This window comes from Eubalaena glacialis, chromosome 2, assembly GCF_028564815.1.
Source record: "Eubalaena glacialis isolate mEubGla1 chromosome 2, mEubGla1.1.hap2.+ XY, whole genome shotgun sequence".
Classification (NCBI taxonomy): domain Eukaryota; kingdom Metazoa; phylum Chordata; class Mammalia; order Artiodactyla; family Balaenidae; genus Eubalaena; species Eubalaena glacialis.
The window spans coordinates 120,411,751-120,431,847 of NC_083717.1; the positions used below are offsets into that span (position 1 = coordinate 120,411,751).

At 55.8% G+C, this 20,097-nt stretch overlaps 1 protein-coding gene across 1 annotated transcript; it reads left to right on the forward strand.

The window, feature by feature from the left end:
* The first annotated feature begins 749 nt into the window (after positions 1–749).
* MMP14 (matrix metallopeptidase 14) lies at positions 750–10,599 on the forward strand. Its single transcript, XM_061180621.1, has 10 exons — positions 750–1,138; positions 5,099–5,247; positions 5,503–5,625; positions 5,978–6,285; positions 6,834–6,999; positions 7,303–7,459; positions 7,624–7,762; positions 7,893–8,043; positions 8,519–8,634; positions 9,007–10,599. The coding sequence occupies exons 1-10, from the start codon at positions 1,034–1,036 to the stop codon at positions 9,339–9,341; spliced, it is 1,749 nt and encodes a 582-aa protein (XP_061036604.1). The 5' UTR covers positions 750–1,033; the 3' UTR covers positions 9,342–10,599.
* The last annotated feature ends 9,498 nt before the right edge of the window (positions 10,600–20,097 follow it).

The window sequence follows — 20,097 nt, forward strand, 5'->3', positions numbered from 1 at the left end:
ATCTCCTTTTCCGGTATAGAGCGGGAACTAAACCCCGTAGTCCTGACTCCCATTCTCTCTTTTCTGCAGTTTCACCAAACTTGATTTGCCTTTCCCAGGATTTCATGGCCTTGCACTCCTTTCCTCCCCAGCCAGTTCTAGTTAAAGGGGCAGCAGATTGCAAAGGACAGTAATAAAGGGGGCGCATTCATCTTTCTCCGGGGACAGGACCCCCAGATCCAGTGTGGTGGTGGGATTTGTCAGTGGGTAGTTGGGTTTTGGTATTGTTGCTTTTTTTCATTATTATTATTTTTTGTTAGGGGAGGGACAGAGGTGGCTGACAAGAATAAGGGACACAATTTTCAATACGGTTGAGCCACAGGCCCCAGCAGACAACCCCGCACACCGGGTCTCGGGGACACGGAAGATGCCCCCACCATCCCAGGCTCTGAGCTCCGTGTTTGCCCCAGGCGCTGAGCTTCCCAGTGCTTCCCACGGAGGTGAGATGAACGGTGGAAGCAGAGGAATCAAGCCACCCAAAATACGCTTAGAAGGAGAAAGTCTCCCACATCCCGTCCCTTGAGTCCCCCCAAGCCCCCCGCTCTCGGCTGTGGCCTCAACCCCTGCAGATGGCAGCCTCCACCACAGAAAGGCAACTTAGGGTTTTTTTTTTGTTTTTTTTTTTTTTACCCTGCTCTTGGCTGTAATTGGATTCAGACTGAAACAACCACGTCCGCACCGGGAAAGGAGGGCATTGGGGCGGGGGCGGAGGGAGCCTGTGGGAGAAGGGAGGGACCAGAGGAGAGAGCGAGAGAGGGCTCGCCATCCAGTTCGCAGACTAAGCAGAAGAAAGATCAAAAAACGGGAAAGTGGGGACGAGCAAACAGGCGCTTTCAAGAACAATCCCCTCATCTCCAAGCGGACAGCGCTCTAGGAATCCAAATTCAGTGCCTACGGAAGACAAAAGGCGCCCCGAGGGAGTGGCAGTGCGACCCCAGGGCTTGGGCCCCGCCGCGGAGCCCGCACGGCCCGGCTGCACGGACGGTCGCGGACCATGTCTCTCGCCCCACGACCCGCCCGCAGTCTGCTGCTCCCCCTGCTCGCGCTCGCCTCCGCGCTCGCCTCCCTCAGCTCTGCCCAAAGCAGCTTCAGCCCCGAAGTAAGTGAGCTCCTCCGGCCCTGCCCGGAGTCGCGCCCGCCGGGGAGGCGAGCCCAGGGGTCTCCGAGGGGACAGCCCCCATTCGGAGAGGAGGGCTCTCGGCGTCTCGGCTGCTCCGGCCTGCAGGGTCCCCCTTCCTTTCCTTTCCCTCCTCATCTCCAAACTTCAAAGTCGATCCAACTTTTGCCTCCTCCAACTACCACCCCCCCCACGCGCGCGCGCGCGCGCCGCCGACTTTCTTTCCCATTCCTTTCCTTGGAAGAACTTTCCAGCCGGGGCCCACTCCCCACCCCTCCCCAGTTCCCCTGGGCTCTGAGCTCAGCTCTGGAACCGGTCGGGAGCCTGATAAATATTTGGACTCCGCTCAGACCCCGTGCTGTCCTGGTTTCTTGTCATGTGCGAGAGTTTGTTGTTTCTTCGACTTTCCAGTTCGCAGGCGCTCTCCCGCCCGCGCTCGCCGGCGCTCTGCCGGCCGGGAGGGCTCCCGGGACGGCGCCCCTTGGCCCGGGCCCCCCACGCTGCGGCCGCCGCCTCGCTGGCGCTCCCGGCCCTCCTCGGACGCGTCGGCTGCCAGGTGCGGTCGGGGGTGGCCGGCGGAGTGGGCCCGACCCCCACCCCACCTCCCGCCTCCCCGAGAGGACCCTCTGTGTCCCGGCCCGGAGCTCTGGCGTCGAGGGTCGCGGCGCTGGCGCCCTGGCCCGCGTTTCCGGACACACAAAGGTCTCCTTGTGAGCCGGGGCCTCGGCCGGGCTGCCGCCTCCGCTCCCTGCTCCCCCTTCGGCGCCTTTAGGCTCTTTTTGTTAATTGCTTTTCTGTGTTAATTGCAGGGAGACTGGGGGCGTCGCACGGGGAGCGGGGTGAGGGCCTGGCCCTGGGCTCCCGCGCAGGTCTTGACTGACTCGGTTGCCCCCCACCCATTCCCCGACGCTGGCCCACCGGGCCCGGGAGGAAGCCGCGTGGGAGTTGTCTGAGGAAGTTTTTCCTCTCTCTCTCTTTTATTTTGGGGTGAAGGTGGGAGACGGATTTGATCAGCTTCTTATTTTGGGCCATCCCAACCCACTCAGCTCGGCCAGGGCCTGGGTGCGGTCGGGAGGGGCCGGGAAGGGCCCCTGAGCAGGGGGAAGGGATCAGGACTTGGCTTCCTCCCTCCTGGTCCCGGCCCTGGTCCCACCCCGGGAGGAAACATCTCCAGAAAGAACACACTCTCTCTGTCCTGAGACTGACAGGAAAAGTGTGGCCCTAGGAATGGAGGTGACCACGGAGAGTGAAAATCTGCCCAGAGGCTAAGCCTGACAAGGTCCAGGAGGAGGAGGAGGCATCCTCTTTCCAGGCCTGGAGTCTTCATCAGAGGCCTGAAGGGGAGAGCGCCTAACAAAAGGAGCCCGGGCATCTGGGGGCTTCCCGCTGCCAACTTCGCCTGCCCTGCCTTCCTTCCCTCCCCTGCCCCACTAGGTCCCCTTGGGGAGGGCCCTGGCTCTGTTTTAAGCGGGTCATGGGCAGTCCCAGTGCCAGAACCATCATTTGCTTCTGGGCCATGGAGGGGTGGGAGGCAGAGGGAGGGAGGAGCAGGCCCAGAGGCTGGGATCCAGGGCCTGCAGCAGAGCCAGAGATTCCCCCCAACCCCCTCCAGGACTCCTAGGCCGGTGAAGTGGGCCTACGAGTGGGAGGGGTTCCTTGTCCTTGACTTTCCGCTAGAGGAGTACCTTGTACCACTCAGTTTTCAGATAAAGCCAGCCGACTCAGTTCTCTGACCCTGCAGAGTTGCTCCCTCTCCAGGCAAATCTGGAGGGAGAGCTGGGGTGGCCCAGGCCTCAAACAGCCGGCCTCCTCCCACCACCTCCAGGGTCCTGCACCAGCTCCGGGACAGCCCTCTCCTCTCCTTGGCCAGTCTGGCACTTGGCCCTTCTCCCACTCAGCCGCAGACACAAGAGTCCTCTCTTCTGTGGTTCCGACCTCATAGTCTCCTCTGTGGTTCTTGCTTTGCTCGGAGCCTAGGCCTGGGAGGAGAAGAGGAATGGGGGCACTTCCTTTCCAGGACTTGTGGCTCTCTTGACTCCAGAGAAGTCCCTTTCTTGACTAAAAGTCTCCACTTTTCTCTACTGCATATGGGGTGGAGGTTGTGGGCGTGAATATTTAGACCTATCCACCTTCTTGAAAGACTCATCAGGAAGAGGGATGTACCCCAGAGCTCCCAGATGTGGATTCTCCCCATCTCTCTGCCACCCTCCCTCCTGTCATCCTGCCCTAGGAGCTTTGCCCCTAGGCAAAGGGTTGAGGGGGCCTGACCTCAGTCTTCCAGCTCCAGCAGTGGGCTGCTCCCATCCTTTCCCAAAGCTGAAGCAGCTGCTCCCCCACGAGAGGTCATAAGCCCGGGATGTGAGTACCCTACAGGTGAGGCCAGGGGCAAAGGGAGTTTCCTGCATACTTGGGCACAGGCCACAGCAGGCCTCCTGCAGGCACTAGCTGTGGCATCAGTTAGCTCAGGTCAGGGCAAGTTTAGAGCTCCCAGGAGAGCAGCCCAAGACCGGAGCCTCCTGCCCTGCTCCCCTCTGGTATAACAGAGGTTAAACTTCGCTCCCCGCCTTCTTCCCCTGAGGAGGGGCTCTCAGAGCGGGTGGTGCTAGGGTTGTTCTGGCCGGGCCTGTTGGCTGGGGAAAGGCTGTGTTGTTTACATCTCGGGCCCTAACTCCCATCATCAGCCGTAGGGGATCACTTCCCAGAACCATGTTGCAATTCTTGCCCCTGCGGGCTCAGGTCCCCAGTCAGCTGCTCCTGAATCACCCCCAGCCCCAGTGCAAGAGCACTGCACCACCGTCAAGGCCTGGGCCTTGAGGTGAAGGGCCACATGGAGAGCCATCCTAATGACCTGGAGTAAGGGATGCAGCACCACTCTGCACTCCAAGCTCCCGCCCTAGGCAACCTGCAGCGTCCTCTGGACTCCTTAAGAAGGCAAAGCTGGAGCAGGGACCAGAGCCATCCGGGTAGCATCTCCCCATAGGAGGATCTGAGCATGTTCATGTTCCGTATAAAACTTGGCTCATTTTACTTTTCAGGCTTTAGGAAAAGACTCCATTTTTCTCACAATAAAGGCTGACTTTTTCCTCAACAGGGCTTTGCAATGTGGGTACCTTTCAATCAAACAAACACCAAAAACCTAACTTTACTTTAAGGCAATATGCCAGCCTTTATATTATGAACAATTCACATCATACCTAAAATAAACTACAGTCACCAAAATACTACGTAAAATACTAACCCTAATCCTAACCACCATCCCAATCTCCCACTCCCTCTACTGAGAACCTTAAATGGGTCTTTAGGTCCCAAGCCCTAGGTCAGATGCTGCTTGGATGGCGACAGTGGCAGGATCCCGACTCTGTGACTGGATCACATCCGCACCACCTCCAAACGCCCCAGCTTCCCCTATCAGCAGCCAGCCGGAGCCCTAGCTCCTTTTCTACTCTCCTTTCTGAAAAGATCTCAGCTGTGTATACGCCGGAGGCACAGCATGCCTGTCCCAGGAGAGCCTCATGCCAGGCCCCAAAGTGGAGCCCCCTCAGCCTCTCCCCTCTCCATCCACCATGGGCACACCCCAGCCTCAGGTGGGACATGCTGTATTTACAAGAACACTTGACACAGAGGAGAAAAGCGCTAGAAGGAATCTCAGCTCTGAGAAGACATTCTAGAACTCAATTAAACCACCAGGGCTCCCATCAAAAGAGTTACAGCCAAAGCCCAGCACTGTGGCTCCCCACCCCTCCAAGAGGATCAGCCATACTAGGACCCGGGCCAGAGTTTGGGTCCAGCCTGGGAGTTCCTCCAGACCCACTGCCAGAGCCAGGCTGGGAGCTCACTGCCCTTTCCACACCAAGCCAAGGGTGCATTCCAGGTGCCGTGAGGAAACAGAGGCTCCCCTCGGGCCAGGTGGGGATGCTCCAAGCCACATCCCTTTCCCTACAGGCCTGGCTGCAGCAGTATGGCTACCTGCCCCCTGGGGACCTGCGTACCCACACACAGCGCTCGCCTCAGTCACTCTCAGCTGCCATCGCTGCCATGCAGAGGTTCTACGGTCTGCGAGTGACAGGCAAGGCTGATGCAGACACCATGAAGTAAGTGCTAGACCCTGGCAGGAATTCTGCCCAGCACCCACCGACACAACACTGAGTACCAGAGAGGCTGCCACCTGAATGCCCGATTCCACCCCCGTACCTCATCCCCACAAGCTGATCCCGACCCTCTCCTGTTCATCCAGACCTCATGACCTTGTCTCTTCCCCACACTCCCCCTGGGGCCGGACAGTCCCCCTCTCCTCTGAAGACCTTTCTCTTTCATACGCTCTCCTGACCACAATCCTCACACCCCAGGGCCATGAGGCGCCCCCGCTGTGGTGTTCCAGACAAGTTTGGGGCTGAGATCAAGGCCAATGTTCGAAGGAAGCGCTATGCCATCCAGGGCCTCAAATGGCAGCATAACGAGATCACTTTCTGGTGAGTCCAACAGGCAAATGGCCTTTCTCACATCAGGTCACCCTTCCCTAACAGTGGTGCTTAGAGACCCTGAGGCTCCCTTCGCTACTCACCCCTGTTCCTGAGAAGCATCCTCGGGGGTAGGGAGGAAAATGGCTCTCATCCTGGAGAGGGGTGCAGCCGGTGGAGGGTATATCCCAGGGCCAGAAAGCCCTCAGTTCTTGGGACAGAGGCATCGTGAGGCGGCAGGAAGAGCTGGGTCAGACAAAGGTGGCTGGACAGCTCAGTCAGACCTGGGAGAGTACAGGGAAGGAGTTCTGCCCCTTGTTGTCCTAACACACTCCCATCCTCTCCCCACGTGGCTGGACCTCAGCATCCAGAACTACACCCCCAAGGTGGGGGAGTATGCCACATTCGAGGCCATCCGCAAGGCATTCCGTGTGTGGGAGAGTGCCACGCCGCTGCGCTTCCGAGAGGTACCCTATGCCTACATCCGTGAGGGCCACGAGAAGCAGGCCGACATCATGATCTTCTTTGCTGAGGGTTTCCACGGTGACAGCACGCCTTTCGATGGCGAGGGCGGCTTCCTGGCCCATGCCTACTTCCCAGGCCCCAACATTGGAGGGGACACCCACTTTGACTCTGCTGAGCCCTGGACTGTCCGGAACGAGGATCTGAATGGTGAGCGAGGTAGCCTGGGGACTCTTATCCCTGGAAGAGTCAAGAGTCATTTGTATGAGGGTTCTCCAGCTTCCTCCCCAAGCCTCAGACCCCCAAATCTCAGGGCTTTGGGGGACCACAAACATCTCCCGGTCTGACTTCCAGTGAAAGCAGGAATCCTGTTTTGAGCTATTTACATCTGGTCCCTTCTCTCGCCCAATATTGACTTCCCAGTCAAAGGCTTCAAAGCATCTGCATCACTCACTTTTCCAGGCAAATGTCATGTCTGGCTCCTGGGAGAAACTGAGGCCCAGATAGGACCTCAGCTTCCCAATCCTTGCTGGGATTTGGATCCAGCCCCCAGAACAGTCTCTCGCCTCTACCCAGAAGAGTTGCTGGCCGGCTTTTGCCTCCTCTGCCAAATATGAGGCTGGAACTCAGGATTTGGTCACTTTGGGTGGAAAATATGGCAGGCGGGCTTCGTTGTGAACCTGAAGCTTCTGATGGGGAAGCAGGGAGTCTGAGGGAAGGGACCCAGGCTGCCATCATAATCATCCCCATCCCTCCAGGGAATGACATCTTTCTGGTGGCTGTGCACGAGCTGGGCCATGCCCTGGGCCTTGAGCATTCCAATGATCCCTCGGCCATCATGGCACCCTTTTACCAGTGGATGGACACAGAGAACTTTGTGCTGCCCGATGATGACCGCCGGGGCATCCAGCAACTTTATGGCAAGTAATCTATGCCCACATCTGCTCCTTCCTCTCTGCTCCTTATCCTCTCCTGTTCTCCCTGGCCTGTGCATTTTCCCCTCCCTCATGCCCTACAGTCTCCCCCCGCCCCCCACCTGGCCCTGCCTCCATCCGCTCCCACTTTTAAAAGACCCCACCTTTTCTGTCCTTCCCCAGCTGATTGCTTCAGCCTCCCGCAAAGGCCCAACCACACCTCTCCAAAGGTGTTATCTGCCCATATGTCTGTCCTTTCCTCCTACTCTGCCACCAAGTCTGAAGTGCCCCTCGTGTTCTCTGCCCCAGGGAGCGAGTCAGGGTCCCCCACCAAGATGCCCCCTCAACCCAGGACCACCTCCAGGCCCTCTGTCCCTGATAAGCCCAAAAACCCCACCTATGGGCCCAACATCTGTGATGGGAACTTTGACACCGTGGCCATGCTCCGAGGGGAGATGTTTGTCTTCAAGGTGAGAGGAAGAAGTGGGCTGGTGTGGGGGACAAAAGGGCTCCATGACCGGGAGGCTGGGTGGAAACAGCAGCAGGAGGACTAAATACTGAAACTGAGGCAGTGGGGGAGCTTTGGGGACTGAGCTGGAGGACAAAGCTGAAGATGTAATGAACTGCCTCCCAGGAGCGCTGGTTCTGGCGAGTGAGGAAAAACCAGGTGATGGATGGATACCCCATGCCCATCGGCCAATTCTGGCGGGGCCTGCCCGCATCCATCAACACTGCCTACGAGAGGAAGGATGGCAAGTTTGTCTTCTTCAAAGGTAACCGGACATTCTGCCACTGTCTTTGGGTGTGGGGAGGGTCTCCCTGGAGGAGCAAATTCCACCTGACTCCTCCAAAGACCGCAGAGCCCAGGTGGAATCAGATCCTGCCCTTCCCTCTCCTCCCCAGGAGACAAGCACTGGGTGTTTGACGAAGCTTCCCTGGAGCCTGGCTACCCCAAGCACATTAAGGAGCTGGGTCGAGGACTGCCTACCGACAAGATTGATGCTGCTCTCTTCTGGATGCCCAATGGAAAGACCTATTTCTTTCGGGGAAACAAGTAAGGCCTCAATCCCTGGGGCCCAGGCCTTCCTCCTCAGACACCACCACCAGGTTTCCTCAATTCTGGAGGAAGACCTACTTTCCCCCTGAAATGTTTCCCTGGAGAAGCTGGCTGAGCCTGTGCTGTTGCCTAGCAACGGGCAGCCTCCATGGGGTGCTGAGTGAGTGGGGTATGACCGGGTCACCATTTCAGACCTGCTCATTTGACGCCTCCTGCCCCCAGCCCTGTGCCACTGCCCCAGCTGCCAGGCACTGTCATTAAGGGCCGCTGGTGGCTCCTTGCAGCCTGGGCCCTCCCTCTCACCCCCACCTTCCACCGCTTTCAGCTGCAGGCCCTCATTACTCAAACCCCTGTCCCCCCACCCCCCGTCCACAGACACACTTTGCTCACCGGCGAATTCAGTCCCGGGTCCCACTCCCCTCGGAGGACATGCCCAGTGTCCAACCACTTCCCTTCCCTGCCTCTCCCCCAGGTACTACCGTTTCAACGAGGAGCTCAGAGCAGTGGACAGCGAGTACCCCAAAAACATCAAGGTCTGGGAAGGAATCCCTGAGTCTCCCAGAGGGTCATTCATGGGCAGCGATGAAGGTGAGAGGGGCACAGGAGGCGTCTGTGAGGGGAGGACCGGAACAGGGAGTTGAGAGAGAGCAGGAGGAAAGACGGAGAGGATCGGGGTTGAAAATAATGAGGAGGAGGACAGGGGAGCCCTTGCCCTGTGCCAGGCACTGAGTAAGTGCTTTCCACGCTTCAGACCCCTTAATCCCCACCACTCTCTCAACCTGGCGCTAGAGTTCCCTGGTTTGACAGCTGGGGAAACCGATGCTCAGGAAAGCGAAGCGATTCCCTCAGCTGGCGCGCACACTGACGGATTCTCTCCCGCTCTCCTTCTCTCTTTGGCTCGTCTCCGGACGCTGCCCGCACCTCTCATCTGCCGTGCCGCCTTCTTGCTGACCCTTGCAGTCTTCACTTACTTCTACAAGGGGAACAAATACTGGAAATTCAACAACCAGAAGCTGAAGGTCGAGCCGGGCTACCCCAAGTCAGCCCTGCGGGACTGGATGGGCTGCCCGTCGTCGGGGGGCCGGCCGGATGAGGGGACTGAGGAGGAGACGGAGGTGATCATCATCGAGGTGGACGAGGAAGGCAGCGGAGCAGTGAGCGCGGCCGCCGTGGTGCTGCCTGTGCTGCTGCTGCTGCTGGTGCTGGCGGTGGGCCTCGCCGTCTTCTTCTTCCGACGCCACGGGACCCCCAAGCGACTGCTCTATTGCCAGCGCTCCCTGCTGGACAAGGTCTGACCCCCACTGCCGCCCGCCCACTCCTCCCACGAGGACTTTGCCTCTGAAGGCCAGTGGCAGCAGGTGGTGGTGGGTGGGCTGCTCCCGCCGGTCCCGAGCCCCCTCCCCAGCCCCCCCCCACGTCCCTTCTTCTCTGTCCCATGACTGGCCTCTCCCCCCCTCCGCGCTGGCATTGCTTCTTCCCTAGATGGGTCCCCCGGAGGCTGAGCAGGGGCCGGCCTCCCAGCCCCTGCCCCTCAGGGGCCCCTGTGGCTTGGTGTGTGTTCAGCCCCATCTGAATGTCCGGGCTCTGCACTTGAAGGCAGGACCCTCAGACCTCGCTGGTAAAGGTCAAATGGGGTCATCTGCTCCTTTTCCATTCCCTGACATACCTTTAACCTCTGAACTCTGACCTCAGGGGTCTCTGGGCACGCTAGCCCCGCGAGCCCCCGGGGGTACCCAATTGGCAGCCTCCCACCACTCTTTCTGGCTGAAAGAAATCTAATCTTGTGAGGGGGAGACCCTGAGAGAGTGAGGGGGTGAGGGCCGCTCAGCTTCCCTAAGACCTTGGGAGGAAAGCTCAGAGAGGGTCAGTCCTCTCCACCGAGATCCGCCTCTGCCCCACCTGCCCCTGAGAACTTCCACGGAAGGAGCCTGAGCCATTAAGGACTAACCTGGGGCTGCAGAAACCCTTGACAGCCCTACCCTCCCAAACGTTAGCCTCGGATGGGGATGTCAAGGTTGGAAGAGCTGAGACCAGGGGGTGCAGCTACCGGGGTGGGCCCCAGGAGTCCTGGGGGTGAGCCTGGGGGCCACAGAGAAAGAACCTCACTCAAATGCAGGCAGCTGGGGTAGGGACCCAGGGGCAGAGCAGTCAGAGAGGACAGGACAGGACCAAAAGGCAAACCAGGGAGGTGCAGCAGGAGTGGACGGCCGGGGGCCGGGCAGGCCAGGCCGGCAGGGACGCCACAGGGTGGGCTGTGGTACCCGGGGGAGGGCACGTTTTATTGGAGCTCTCAGGAAGGGCCCGAGAAAGGCACACCTGCTCCCGTTTGGTGCCCTGGCTTCAATCAGACCGCACGGAGGGGAAGGCAGGGAGCCAGAGGAAGGAGCAGAGAGGGCACGCCTGGGGGACTGGCGACCCGGGACCTCGACGAGAGCAGCCACCTAGCTAGGGAGCCGAGGATCAGCCTGCCTCCGCCAGCCTCCGGGAACGGGCGGGCGCCTGGGCCTTTTGTCAGGTTAGCCCCTCACTTCCCGACGCCCCCCCCAAGCCCTTCCTACAGGTGTCCTGCCCTCCCCTCCCCACCCGGCCCACCCATTTGAGGTCTCCTTGGGCCGCCGAAGGTGGTCCTGGTACCCGGAGACCTGGGAGAGTGAGAGACCACGTGGGGGCAGTGAGCGGAGAGGGATGTCAGGGGTGGGAGGAGTGCGGTGAACGGTGCTGGCAGTTCGGCTAAAGTTGTCTTGTTTGGGTTTTTTGTTTTGTTTAATGTATATTTTTATTATAATTATTATATATGAATTCCCTTCAAATCGTTCCTTTTTGTTAACAAGGGGCATGGGGAGGGGTGGGGGTGGGGCAGAGGCGTCCGACCCCAGGAACCTGCAGGGCGGGGCTGGGTCAGTGCCCTCTAAGGACATTTTCGACCTTGTTCAACCTTTCCACAAAGAATAAACAGTGTTTCACGTTCTTGGTGTGGCTGCAGTTTGTGTGCCTGGGACGTGGCTGTGAGGGGCATGGGAAGCAGGAGGGCCGTGCGGTGTTTTCCGTGAGGTGGGGTTTGGGTATTTTTCATAATGGAATATGTTTATTCTCGGTGGACGAAAGGGATCCAGGGCCCAGAGATGGGGAGGAGGGCATACTCCACGGGGGCGGAGGAGTTGTCCGCAGAGCCCAGCCAGCTCCCCTCTCCCAACCTGGCCTAAGAGGCTACCTTTGAGGCCCAGGACTGCAAAAGCAAGAGGAAGTGGCTAAGCTGAAGCCACTCGGAAAATCTTCCTAAATTGCGTTACCCTGTCGTGTGATCCAGCCGCAGACCCTCTGTTTGCTCAGGCCTCGAGCGGCTGCTGGGGGATTCCCCCATCACAGTCAGCCTCGGGCTTGGGGGGGGAAGCGGGGGACAGGCCCTTCTCCCCAGCCCTCAGGATCTCAGCTTCTCCCAGGCCTGGGGCTCCCCTGCAGGGGCAGAAGGAACAGAGGGGAAAGAAAGAGGTTGCCCCGTGGCCAGTGAGGAGCAGCCTATCTCTGGCAAAACAGGGGTCTCACCCCAATTGCCCAGGAGAGGCAGGATGGTCGGGTTGGAAGGGCAGAATGACAGGGCTTTGTTTCCTCTTTCCTTAGAAACTGCTGCCCCAGACAGGGTTCCCAGGCTGTCGACCCACCCTTCCTCCAAACCAGCCTGGAGGGAGCAATCGCTCAGTTGCTGAGTCAGCTCAGCTGAAGGGAGCAGCCCTCTTTCTCCCCTCCTTCCCTTCCTGCCTCAGCCCGGCCCTCGCTACCTCCCGGGCTCCAGCCCAGGCCCCCTCCACGGCCTGCCTCCAAGAGCCCTGGCCCCGCCTAGGCCAGGCGTTTGATGCAGCTGCTAGTCAGAGCTGGCTGGTGTGATTGCTTTGGCAGAAGGGGTACCCCCCCTTCCTGCCAGCCAGGAACCCTGACCTTATGCCTGGCCTCCTGCGCCTCTCCTGCCCAACAGCTGTTTGGCAGGGCCTGTGTGTCTCAGTGGAGTTGGACACCACCTCCCCGCCACCCTCACCGGAGGGGATGGGGACCCTGAGAAGTCAGGGGCGTCTGGGGGTGGTAGGGCCCGAGCGTGTGGCAAGGAGCTCAGAATGAGCTCATGGCCCTTTTGTGTTTTTGTGGCCCACATCTGGAGGCAATTACAGATGTTATCCAGTGGGAGTTCTACAAAACACAGCTGGAGCCAGTGGAGGAGCATGGGGAGGGGGGACTGCCAGAGGGAAGAGGAGGGGGAGCCTAGGGCTCTGGCGTCTGGAGTGTGGTTTCCCCATCACGAGGAAATTGTTTGGCCCTGGTTCTGGAATCACAAGATTCTCTCTGAAGCCAAGGGGGAGAGATGGGAATGGAGGACCAGAGACAAAGGGGGAAGAGGTGGAAGAGGCTTCACAAGCTGGGAGAATTGCAGGGTGAAGGCTGCAAGGTCCCGTGCTTCTGACGTGCCTTGGGTCTGAGGGATCCAGCCCAGTGAGGCTGCCCCGGGGACCCCACCGGGCCCCAGCTGAGTGAACCACCAGGTCAGGCTGGGTGAGGGGAGAGCAGAAGGCCCCGGGAGACCTGCAAATATTGCTTTCACTGGCCCTACCCTGCTTTGTCCATTGGGCCTGACCCAGTTTCTATGGTTCCAAGTTCCTTTATTCGAAAGCAGCAAATGTGAGTTAGAGCAGCCAGGAGGGAGCCAAGGGGAATCTGCAAGGAGGTTTGGGCAGAACCCAGGGAAGCAGGCTCTCAGGAGATAGGACTGTACTCTGCCCATCACTGCACCCCACACGTTTGGGGGGAGCCATGGACGCCCTTGACATCGACTCCCTTTTCGGGGCTCCTGCCACCAGCTGGGCCCATGCCTGCAAGGCTGCCAGCCAGGTGCTGGGTCCACGGGATAGGAAGGGAGGGGAAGATCTAAGAGGAGCTGGACTCTCTACAGGAGAGGGGACTGAGCAGAGTGACCCCCACGTACAATCTGGCCAGCTCTGCTGGTCCTTCCCTGTCCTTCTCCCAGGCCCCATCTCCCCACAATCTGACAGCCTTCCCAGTCCTTTGTTTACCCTCTGTATTCCCACTTCCCTTTCCAGCTAAGGGGAGGTGGTGGGAAACCACAAACATTGCCCCATTTTACAGATGCAGAAACTGAGGCCCAGATAAGACTTGCTCAAGCTCACAGCTTGGTAGTCCAAAATTAAAACCCGGGTCTGTCTGACTTTTTTTCCTGTACAGGCAGATTCTGACCATGTCTCTTGGGTGTCTCTTCCATTGTGGACTCCATGTAGCTGGGTGTCTGCATGGCAGTGTGTGTTCTGTGGAATCTGTCAGCATGTGTGTGCTTGCCTGCTGTGCTGTGTCGCAGGAGCAGGAGCACAGGGGAGAAGGGCTCTTCCTCAGGAGTCCACTTTGCCAGGAGTCACCTTCCTTCTTGGGGGCAGGAACAGGTATTCTGAGGGGATGGAGGAGGCATAGGACTCAGAAGCCAGAGGAAGTGAATGGGACAAAGGCAGCAGCTGGGGGAGGGATGGGGGTGGTGAACGTCTGAGGCAGGGGCCTGGTGGGAGGGGGAGGCTTTCAGGGCAGTTCCCATTCCTTAAGGCCCCGGGGAACCCCAGGTGAGGTTGCTCCATTGTTCTGCAGTCCCTGTACCCCCATCCAACCCACCGCCCAAACCTGAATTCACCTCCTTTAGGAGAGCAACTCCCGTCAGTCACCTAGCCTGTGGGTCTCTGCCTTCCTCACTCAGACAGTCTTGGGAGACTGGGGAGACCCAGAGGCAGCCTTCTTCGAGGGGGCTGGGCAGCCAAGGCCTGGAAAGGAGGCAGGCCTGACTGGCCAGAAGCCACCTTCCAAATGAGCTCACACACATACTTTCCACCCTGGCCCTGGGCCGCGGCTGGGTGCCTTCCAGGCCAGCCTTCCCCAGCCAGGCCCAGCCCCCTCTGTCCTCCCCTGTCCCTCAGCAGGCCTGGACCCCGGGGTTCCACGACAGGATCAATTGGGCACCCCAGGCCAGGGCTGTCACCACACCCCAAGGGAGCAGCTTTCCCTGCCTCCAGGCTGAGACCAGGTCTCCGCAGGGTCCCTTATTCCTCCAATGGGCCTTCATGGCTTAGAGGAGGAGGAGACCAGTTTCCTGCACCCAAAGACCCACACCTGGATAGGGAGGGGCAGTAGAGGGGAAAGCAGAGGTGTCCACATTGTAGTGACTTGGAGGAAGCACTTCCTCAGAGAGCCTGAAGTAGCTCATTGACTCAGGGACTGGGCCAGGTCTGGGAGCTGCCTCACCATGGGTCACATCCTGCCCACTCACTTGATTTCCCGCTAGGGGCACTTCCCCGATTTGGGGTAGGATGGGGTCTGGGTGGGGCAAGGCCAGGCTGACCACAAAGCGGGGGAAAGACGGGTGCCTCTGAAGGGCCCAGCGGATTCACACACACGTGACTGGCTTCAGCTCATTTTGATCCAGCCTGTGGTCAAAGACTTCACCCTTCGCCCAGCTTCCAGAGACATGTAGCACCAGGCCAGAGAGCAAGATCAATTCCCCAAAACGCTCTCCTTGGCCACTCTGTGCCTGGCTCTGTGCTAGGAGCGAGGCTGCCCTGACCCAACATCCTGGATCCAATGATATCTTCCTGAGGTTCCATGAGTTTGTATATTCAGACACATCAGACAATTGCTCCCATTTTGGATTCCAAAAATATGGGCACTGCAGGTAGATCACACAGGCAGCCGTTGCCCTCCAAGTCACGGGTGGTATAGTTCTGTCGAAGAATGACTATGATTCATAATACCACTGACCCCATCACAGCCACCAGCCGAACGTTCTGTCCTCACTTCCTTACAAAAGAGTAGGATGGTGCTAGGCACACAGGAGCCCCTTAATAAATGTTCACTGACTTGAATTGCCAGTGAGAGCTGTGATATACATACATTAACAGCTGTAGTTGTGAATACAGAAGTATTCTATACACGTGTAATAAGTATGCGTATACATAGTAAATTTATAGGTTAAAAAAATCACTGAGCTGTACACTTAAGTTTAGTACATTTTTTGAATTTTACTTTATATTTCACCTCAATCTTTAAAAGGTTCAAAGAAGAATGAAAATATGTCGAGGGAAGAGGTTCACAACTCCAGAACAATGGCTTTGTCCCTACAGACCTCCTCCTTATGTGCCAGCCCTATCCCAGAGCCTGCCCTTAATCAGGGAATGGTTGGTATTGGGTTGTGTTGGCCTACCTCTTCTGGAAATACCAATCCTCCAGGCTGCACTCCCAGGACAGCATGCACCTGGACCCTGGAGCACCCAGCAGGAAGGTCTCTCTCCCTTCACTCCTCTAAGCTCCATGCCAGGTGTCCCCAGAGTCTCTCCTCCACTCTACTGGTCTGTGCTCCAGAGGTCCCCCCCACCCCACCCCATGCCTGCACAAAACTGCACATAAGTTCTGGGTGGAGGAAAGCTGGAGAAGGGGCCCAGAGCAACGCCCACCCCATCCTCTCTGTCTGGGCGCAGCCCCTTCTGCAGCAGAGACCGCTGGGGAGGGTTTGCAGGGTGGTAGCGCCCCCTCGTGCTCGGTGTTGGCACTGCAAGCCAAGCCCGGAGAACCGAGAGGTAGCGGCAAAGCCAGCAACGCTCAGGGCCAAGCACACCGCCGGCCTGTCCCTTCCCCCTTTCCACTTTCCACGCTTCCACCCAGGACACCTGTACTTAAAGGGGTGGGACTATGGGCGCGACAGGATGAAAAGCCTTAGTCTTCCAGCTGCAGAGAGGGAGAAGTCAGTTTCCGTCGTCTGTGCCTGTGCTGGGGGTTGGCGAACAGTCCTCGAATAACTCCAGGAAGGAAGTGGGAGTGGAAGGGGTGCAGGACAGAGGGTCTGCGGGAGGAAGTAAAGGGGGAACTGGAGTCCTGTCCTCTGAGTTGCCACACTGCCCTCCGGTGGACGCCTCAGACACTGATCGCTCCAGGATGCCTGTCCCCTGGGCTTGTCCAGGTGGGTCTGCACATCCTGGACCTCAGAATGCTAGAACAGAGCTCCCTCTGGCCAAGGCAAGCGGGCCTCTGCGACTCCTGTATCTAAGAATGGGACATTTCTGTGCCACTTCTCTGAGGCCTTTGTAGGTCATGCCCAAGCCTCCTGGGGGGACTCTCACTTGCACCCATCCTCCTAAAGTCATCTGCACCGTGGGGCCGGGAGCCTCCTTTAATCCCAGTCTTACATTTATAAAATTCTTAAATTTTGTAGTTCATAAAAATGCCTGTAGGTGTTTTGTGACTATCACTATATTATTGCCTATTTATGCTAAAAGTTTTCATTTGTTAAATATAAACACTTAAAATACACCAAGTTGGGCGACTTCCCACGTGGCGCAGTGGTTAAGAATCCGCCTGCCAACGCAGGGCACACGGGTTCGAGCCCTGGTCCAGGAAGATCCCACACGCCGCGGAGCAACTAAGCCCGTGCACCACAACTACTGAGCTTGTGCTCTAAGAGAGCCTGTGCTCCGCAACAAAAGAAGCCACCGCAATGAGAAGCCCACGCACCGCAACAAGAAAAGTAGCCCCCGCTTGCCGCAACTAGAGAAAGCCCAGTGCGCAGCAACAAAGACCCAACGCAGCCAAAAATAAAAAGATAAACAAATAAGTTAATTAATTAATTTTTTAAAAATACACCAAATTGGGACTTCCCTGGTGGTCCAGTGGGTAAGACTCTGCACTCCCAATGCAGGGGGCCCAGGTTGGATCCCTGGTCGGGGAATCCCGCGTGCATGCCGCAGTACCGTAACCATGAGCCTGCGTACCACAGCTAAGACCTGGTGCAGCCAAAATAAACAAATAAATATTTTTAAAAATAAATAAATAAATAATAAATAAAATACACCAAATATTTTCAAAACAGTCTTAGTATTTAATTTTTTAATACGCGAGAGGCCCCCAAAATGGACATGATTGAGGTGGCTCTCAAACCTCCAAGGGGTGTCCCTGACCCGGCATCTCATTCTTTCCAAAGCACAAGGAAACTTACTCCCGTCAACATATGGTAGAGTCTTCAATCCCCATTCCCTTCAAACACAGAGGTTTCCCCATCCTGAAAAGCTCTCCTGGATTCTGCTGCAATCTTGAATGATTTTTCTCATTTTCCCCTTTTCTCTCAAGCCAAGGTTTTCCAAAAGCTGTCTGTATTCCTTCCCCAGTCGTTTCTTTTTAACCCAACCTGTATGTCTGCATCCCAACCAGGCATTTACTGAAACTTCTCCCTAAAAGGCCCTCATGACCCCTTTCTTCCCACCCCAGGCCTCCTCTCTGCTTTCACTTTCTTTGGCCTTGTATTAGCATCTAACACAACTTGCTTTGAGAAGCTCCTTTGCCCTTGTCTTCCCGGAAGTTCTGCCATCCGACAATCCACAAGTCAGAGTTTTCAAGGAGCCCTGAAAGCCCAGGACTGGTATCCCTCTGCATCAACCCTACCTGTGCCTTCAGCTCCTGTACCCTGAGCAGGGACTATCTTTATTTGTTCCGTTAATTCCAGTTTCTGCCCTTCAGACTGTACAGAATAAATAATTCTTGTTCCACGCTACAGCTCTTCAAATATTTGGATCTAGTTTTCATATATACAAACGCTCACTACAGTTAAGCTTTTTTTAGGTGAAAAGCCTTTCTTGTTCCATAAACAGCTTTCATACGGAGCAGCTTAGAGACCCCTCACTATTCCCATCACCCTCCTCTGGATTAAATCATTTTGTCAGTCTTTTAAAATGTAGCTTCCCAGAGAAGCAGTACCACACAGTGGTTAGGACAAGGACTCTGGAGTTACACAATCTGGGTTTGGATCCAGCCTTTATGACTTATTGGTAGGGTGACCTTCAGCAACCTGTGTATCCTCCCAGAGCTTCAATTTTCTCGTCTTTAAAATGGGCTAGGGCTTCCCTGGTGGCGCAGTGGTTGAGATTCCGCCTGCCAATGCAGGGGACACGGGTTCGAGCCCTGGTCTGGGAGGATCCCACATGCCGCGGAGCAACTAGGCCCGTGAGCCACAACTACTGAGTCTGCACGTCTTGAGCCTGTGCCCCGCAACAAGAGAGGCCGTGATAGTGAAAGGCCCGCGCACCGCGATGAAGAGTGGCCCCCGCTTGCCGCAACTAGAGAAAGCCCTCGCACGAAACGAAGACCCAACACAGCCAAAAATAAATAAATAAATAAATAAAAAATCTTTCCCTCTACTTAAAAAAAAAAAAATGCATATTAAATATTTTTTTTAAAAAAAAAGGGCTAATAATTCAAAGGGTAGTTGAGTGGATTAAAAGACATAATCCACGTGATGCCTATGATTGGCAGTCACTGATTCATTCATTCATTCATTCAACAAATATTTATTTATTGTCTACTTTATGCCAGACATTGCTTTTGGCACTGGGGATTCACCAGTGAAAGAATAGATCCTTGCCCCTATGGAACTTATATTCCTGTGTGTGGTGCAGGGAATAAACATGATAAATGAGTAAAATATAGTATGTTAGATAGTGGTAAGAATTTTCCAAATTTTTAAGTTGTGCATCCTTTTTGATGAACAATTCCACCTTTGAATCATTTTTATCTTTTACTACAAGCATCCGAGAGAAACCAGGCTGCTTCTTCAACACTTTGCTTAGAAATTTCCTCAGCCAAATATCCAATTTCATTCCTCACAAGTTCTACCGTCCACGGAACACTAGGACATGAACACAATTCAACCAAGTTCTTTGCCCCTTTATAACAAAGATCGCCTTTCCTCCAGTTTCCAGCAATGTCTTCCTCATCTCCGTCTAAGACCTCATCAGAATAACCTTTACCATCCATATTTCCACCAACATCCTGTTCACTTAGGTATTCTCTGAGAGATTGAGTCTCTCTCTGTAGCTCTCTTCTTCTGAGCCCTCATAAGAACCACCCTTAACAGTCCATTCACAGCAATGCAGGCTTTCTCTAGCATGCACCTCCAGTCTTCCAGCCTCTGCCCATCACCCGGTTCTAAAGCTGCTTTCACATTCTTATGTGCTTGTTACAACAGCACCCCAACTTCTCAGTACCAAGTTTCCATCTTAGTCCATTCAGGCCACTACAACAAAATACAACCAATTGGGTAGCTTATAAACAAGGGAAATTTATTGCTCACAGTTCTGGAGGCTGGGAAGCCCAAGATCAAGGTGCCAGCATAGTCACCTTCTGGTGAGGGCCCTCTTCCTGGTTCACAGCCAGTGTTTTCTATGTTCTCACATGGTGGAAAGGGCTAGGGATCTCTCCAGAGCCTTTTTTACTAGTCCCATTCTGAGGGCTCCACCTCATGACCAAAGCATCTCCCAAAGGCCCACTTCCTAGTACTATCATCTTTGGAGGTTAGGAAGTCAAGAGATGAATTGGGGGTGGGGGGAGGGACACAAACATTCAGACCAGAGCACCTTGGCTGCTGCACATGCTAGTAGTTTGATCTTGAGCAAGTTATCTAACTTATCTGTGACTCAGTTTCCTCAATTATAAAATGAGGACAAAAATAACACCTACTTCCTGGAGGTGTGGTGAGGATTAAATGAGATGATATACGTGCAGTGCTGAGAAGAGCGCCAAACATATGGTGAGTACTCTATCAAAGTTAGATATTGGCATTTTGAAAACCAAATATCTGCCCATTTTCCAGTACTTCCACTATTTTTCACAATTTCTCAGAGTTCCAAGAACATCTCCACAGACCCATTTCTAAATGTACTTGGTCTACAGTGTGATTTATATGGGCTTGGACACTTAAAGTCACTAAACGAATTAAAGCTTAAACTAATTATAGGTTCTCTTTCATTTCTTCCTATTTTCTTTTGGCTCAAATTCACTCTTTTTTTTGCCTGCGTTGGGTCTTTATTGCTGTGCACGGGCTTTCTCTAGTTGCAGCGAGCAGGAGCTATTCTTCGTTGCGGTGCACGGGCTTCTCATTGTGGTGGCTTCTCTTGTTGCAGAGCACAGACTCTAGGCTCGTGGGCTTCAGTAGTTGTGGCACGTGGGCTCAGTAGTTGTGGCTCGAGGGTTCTA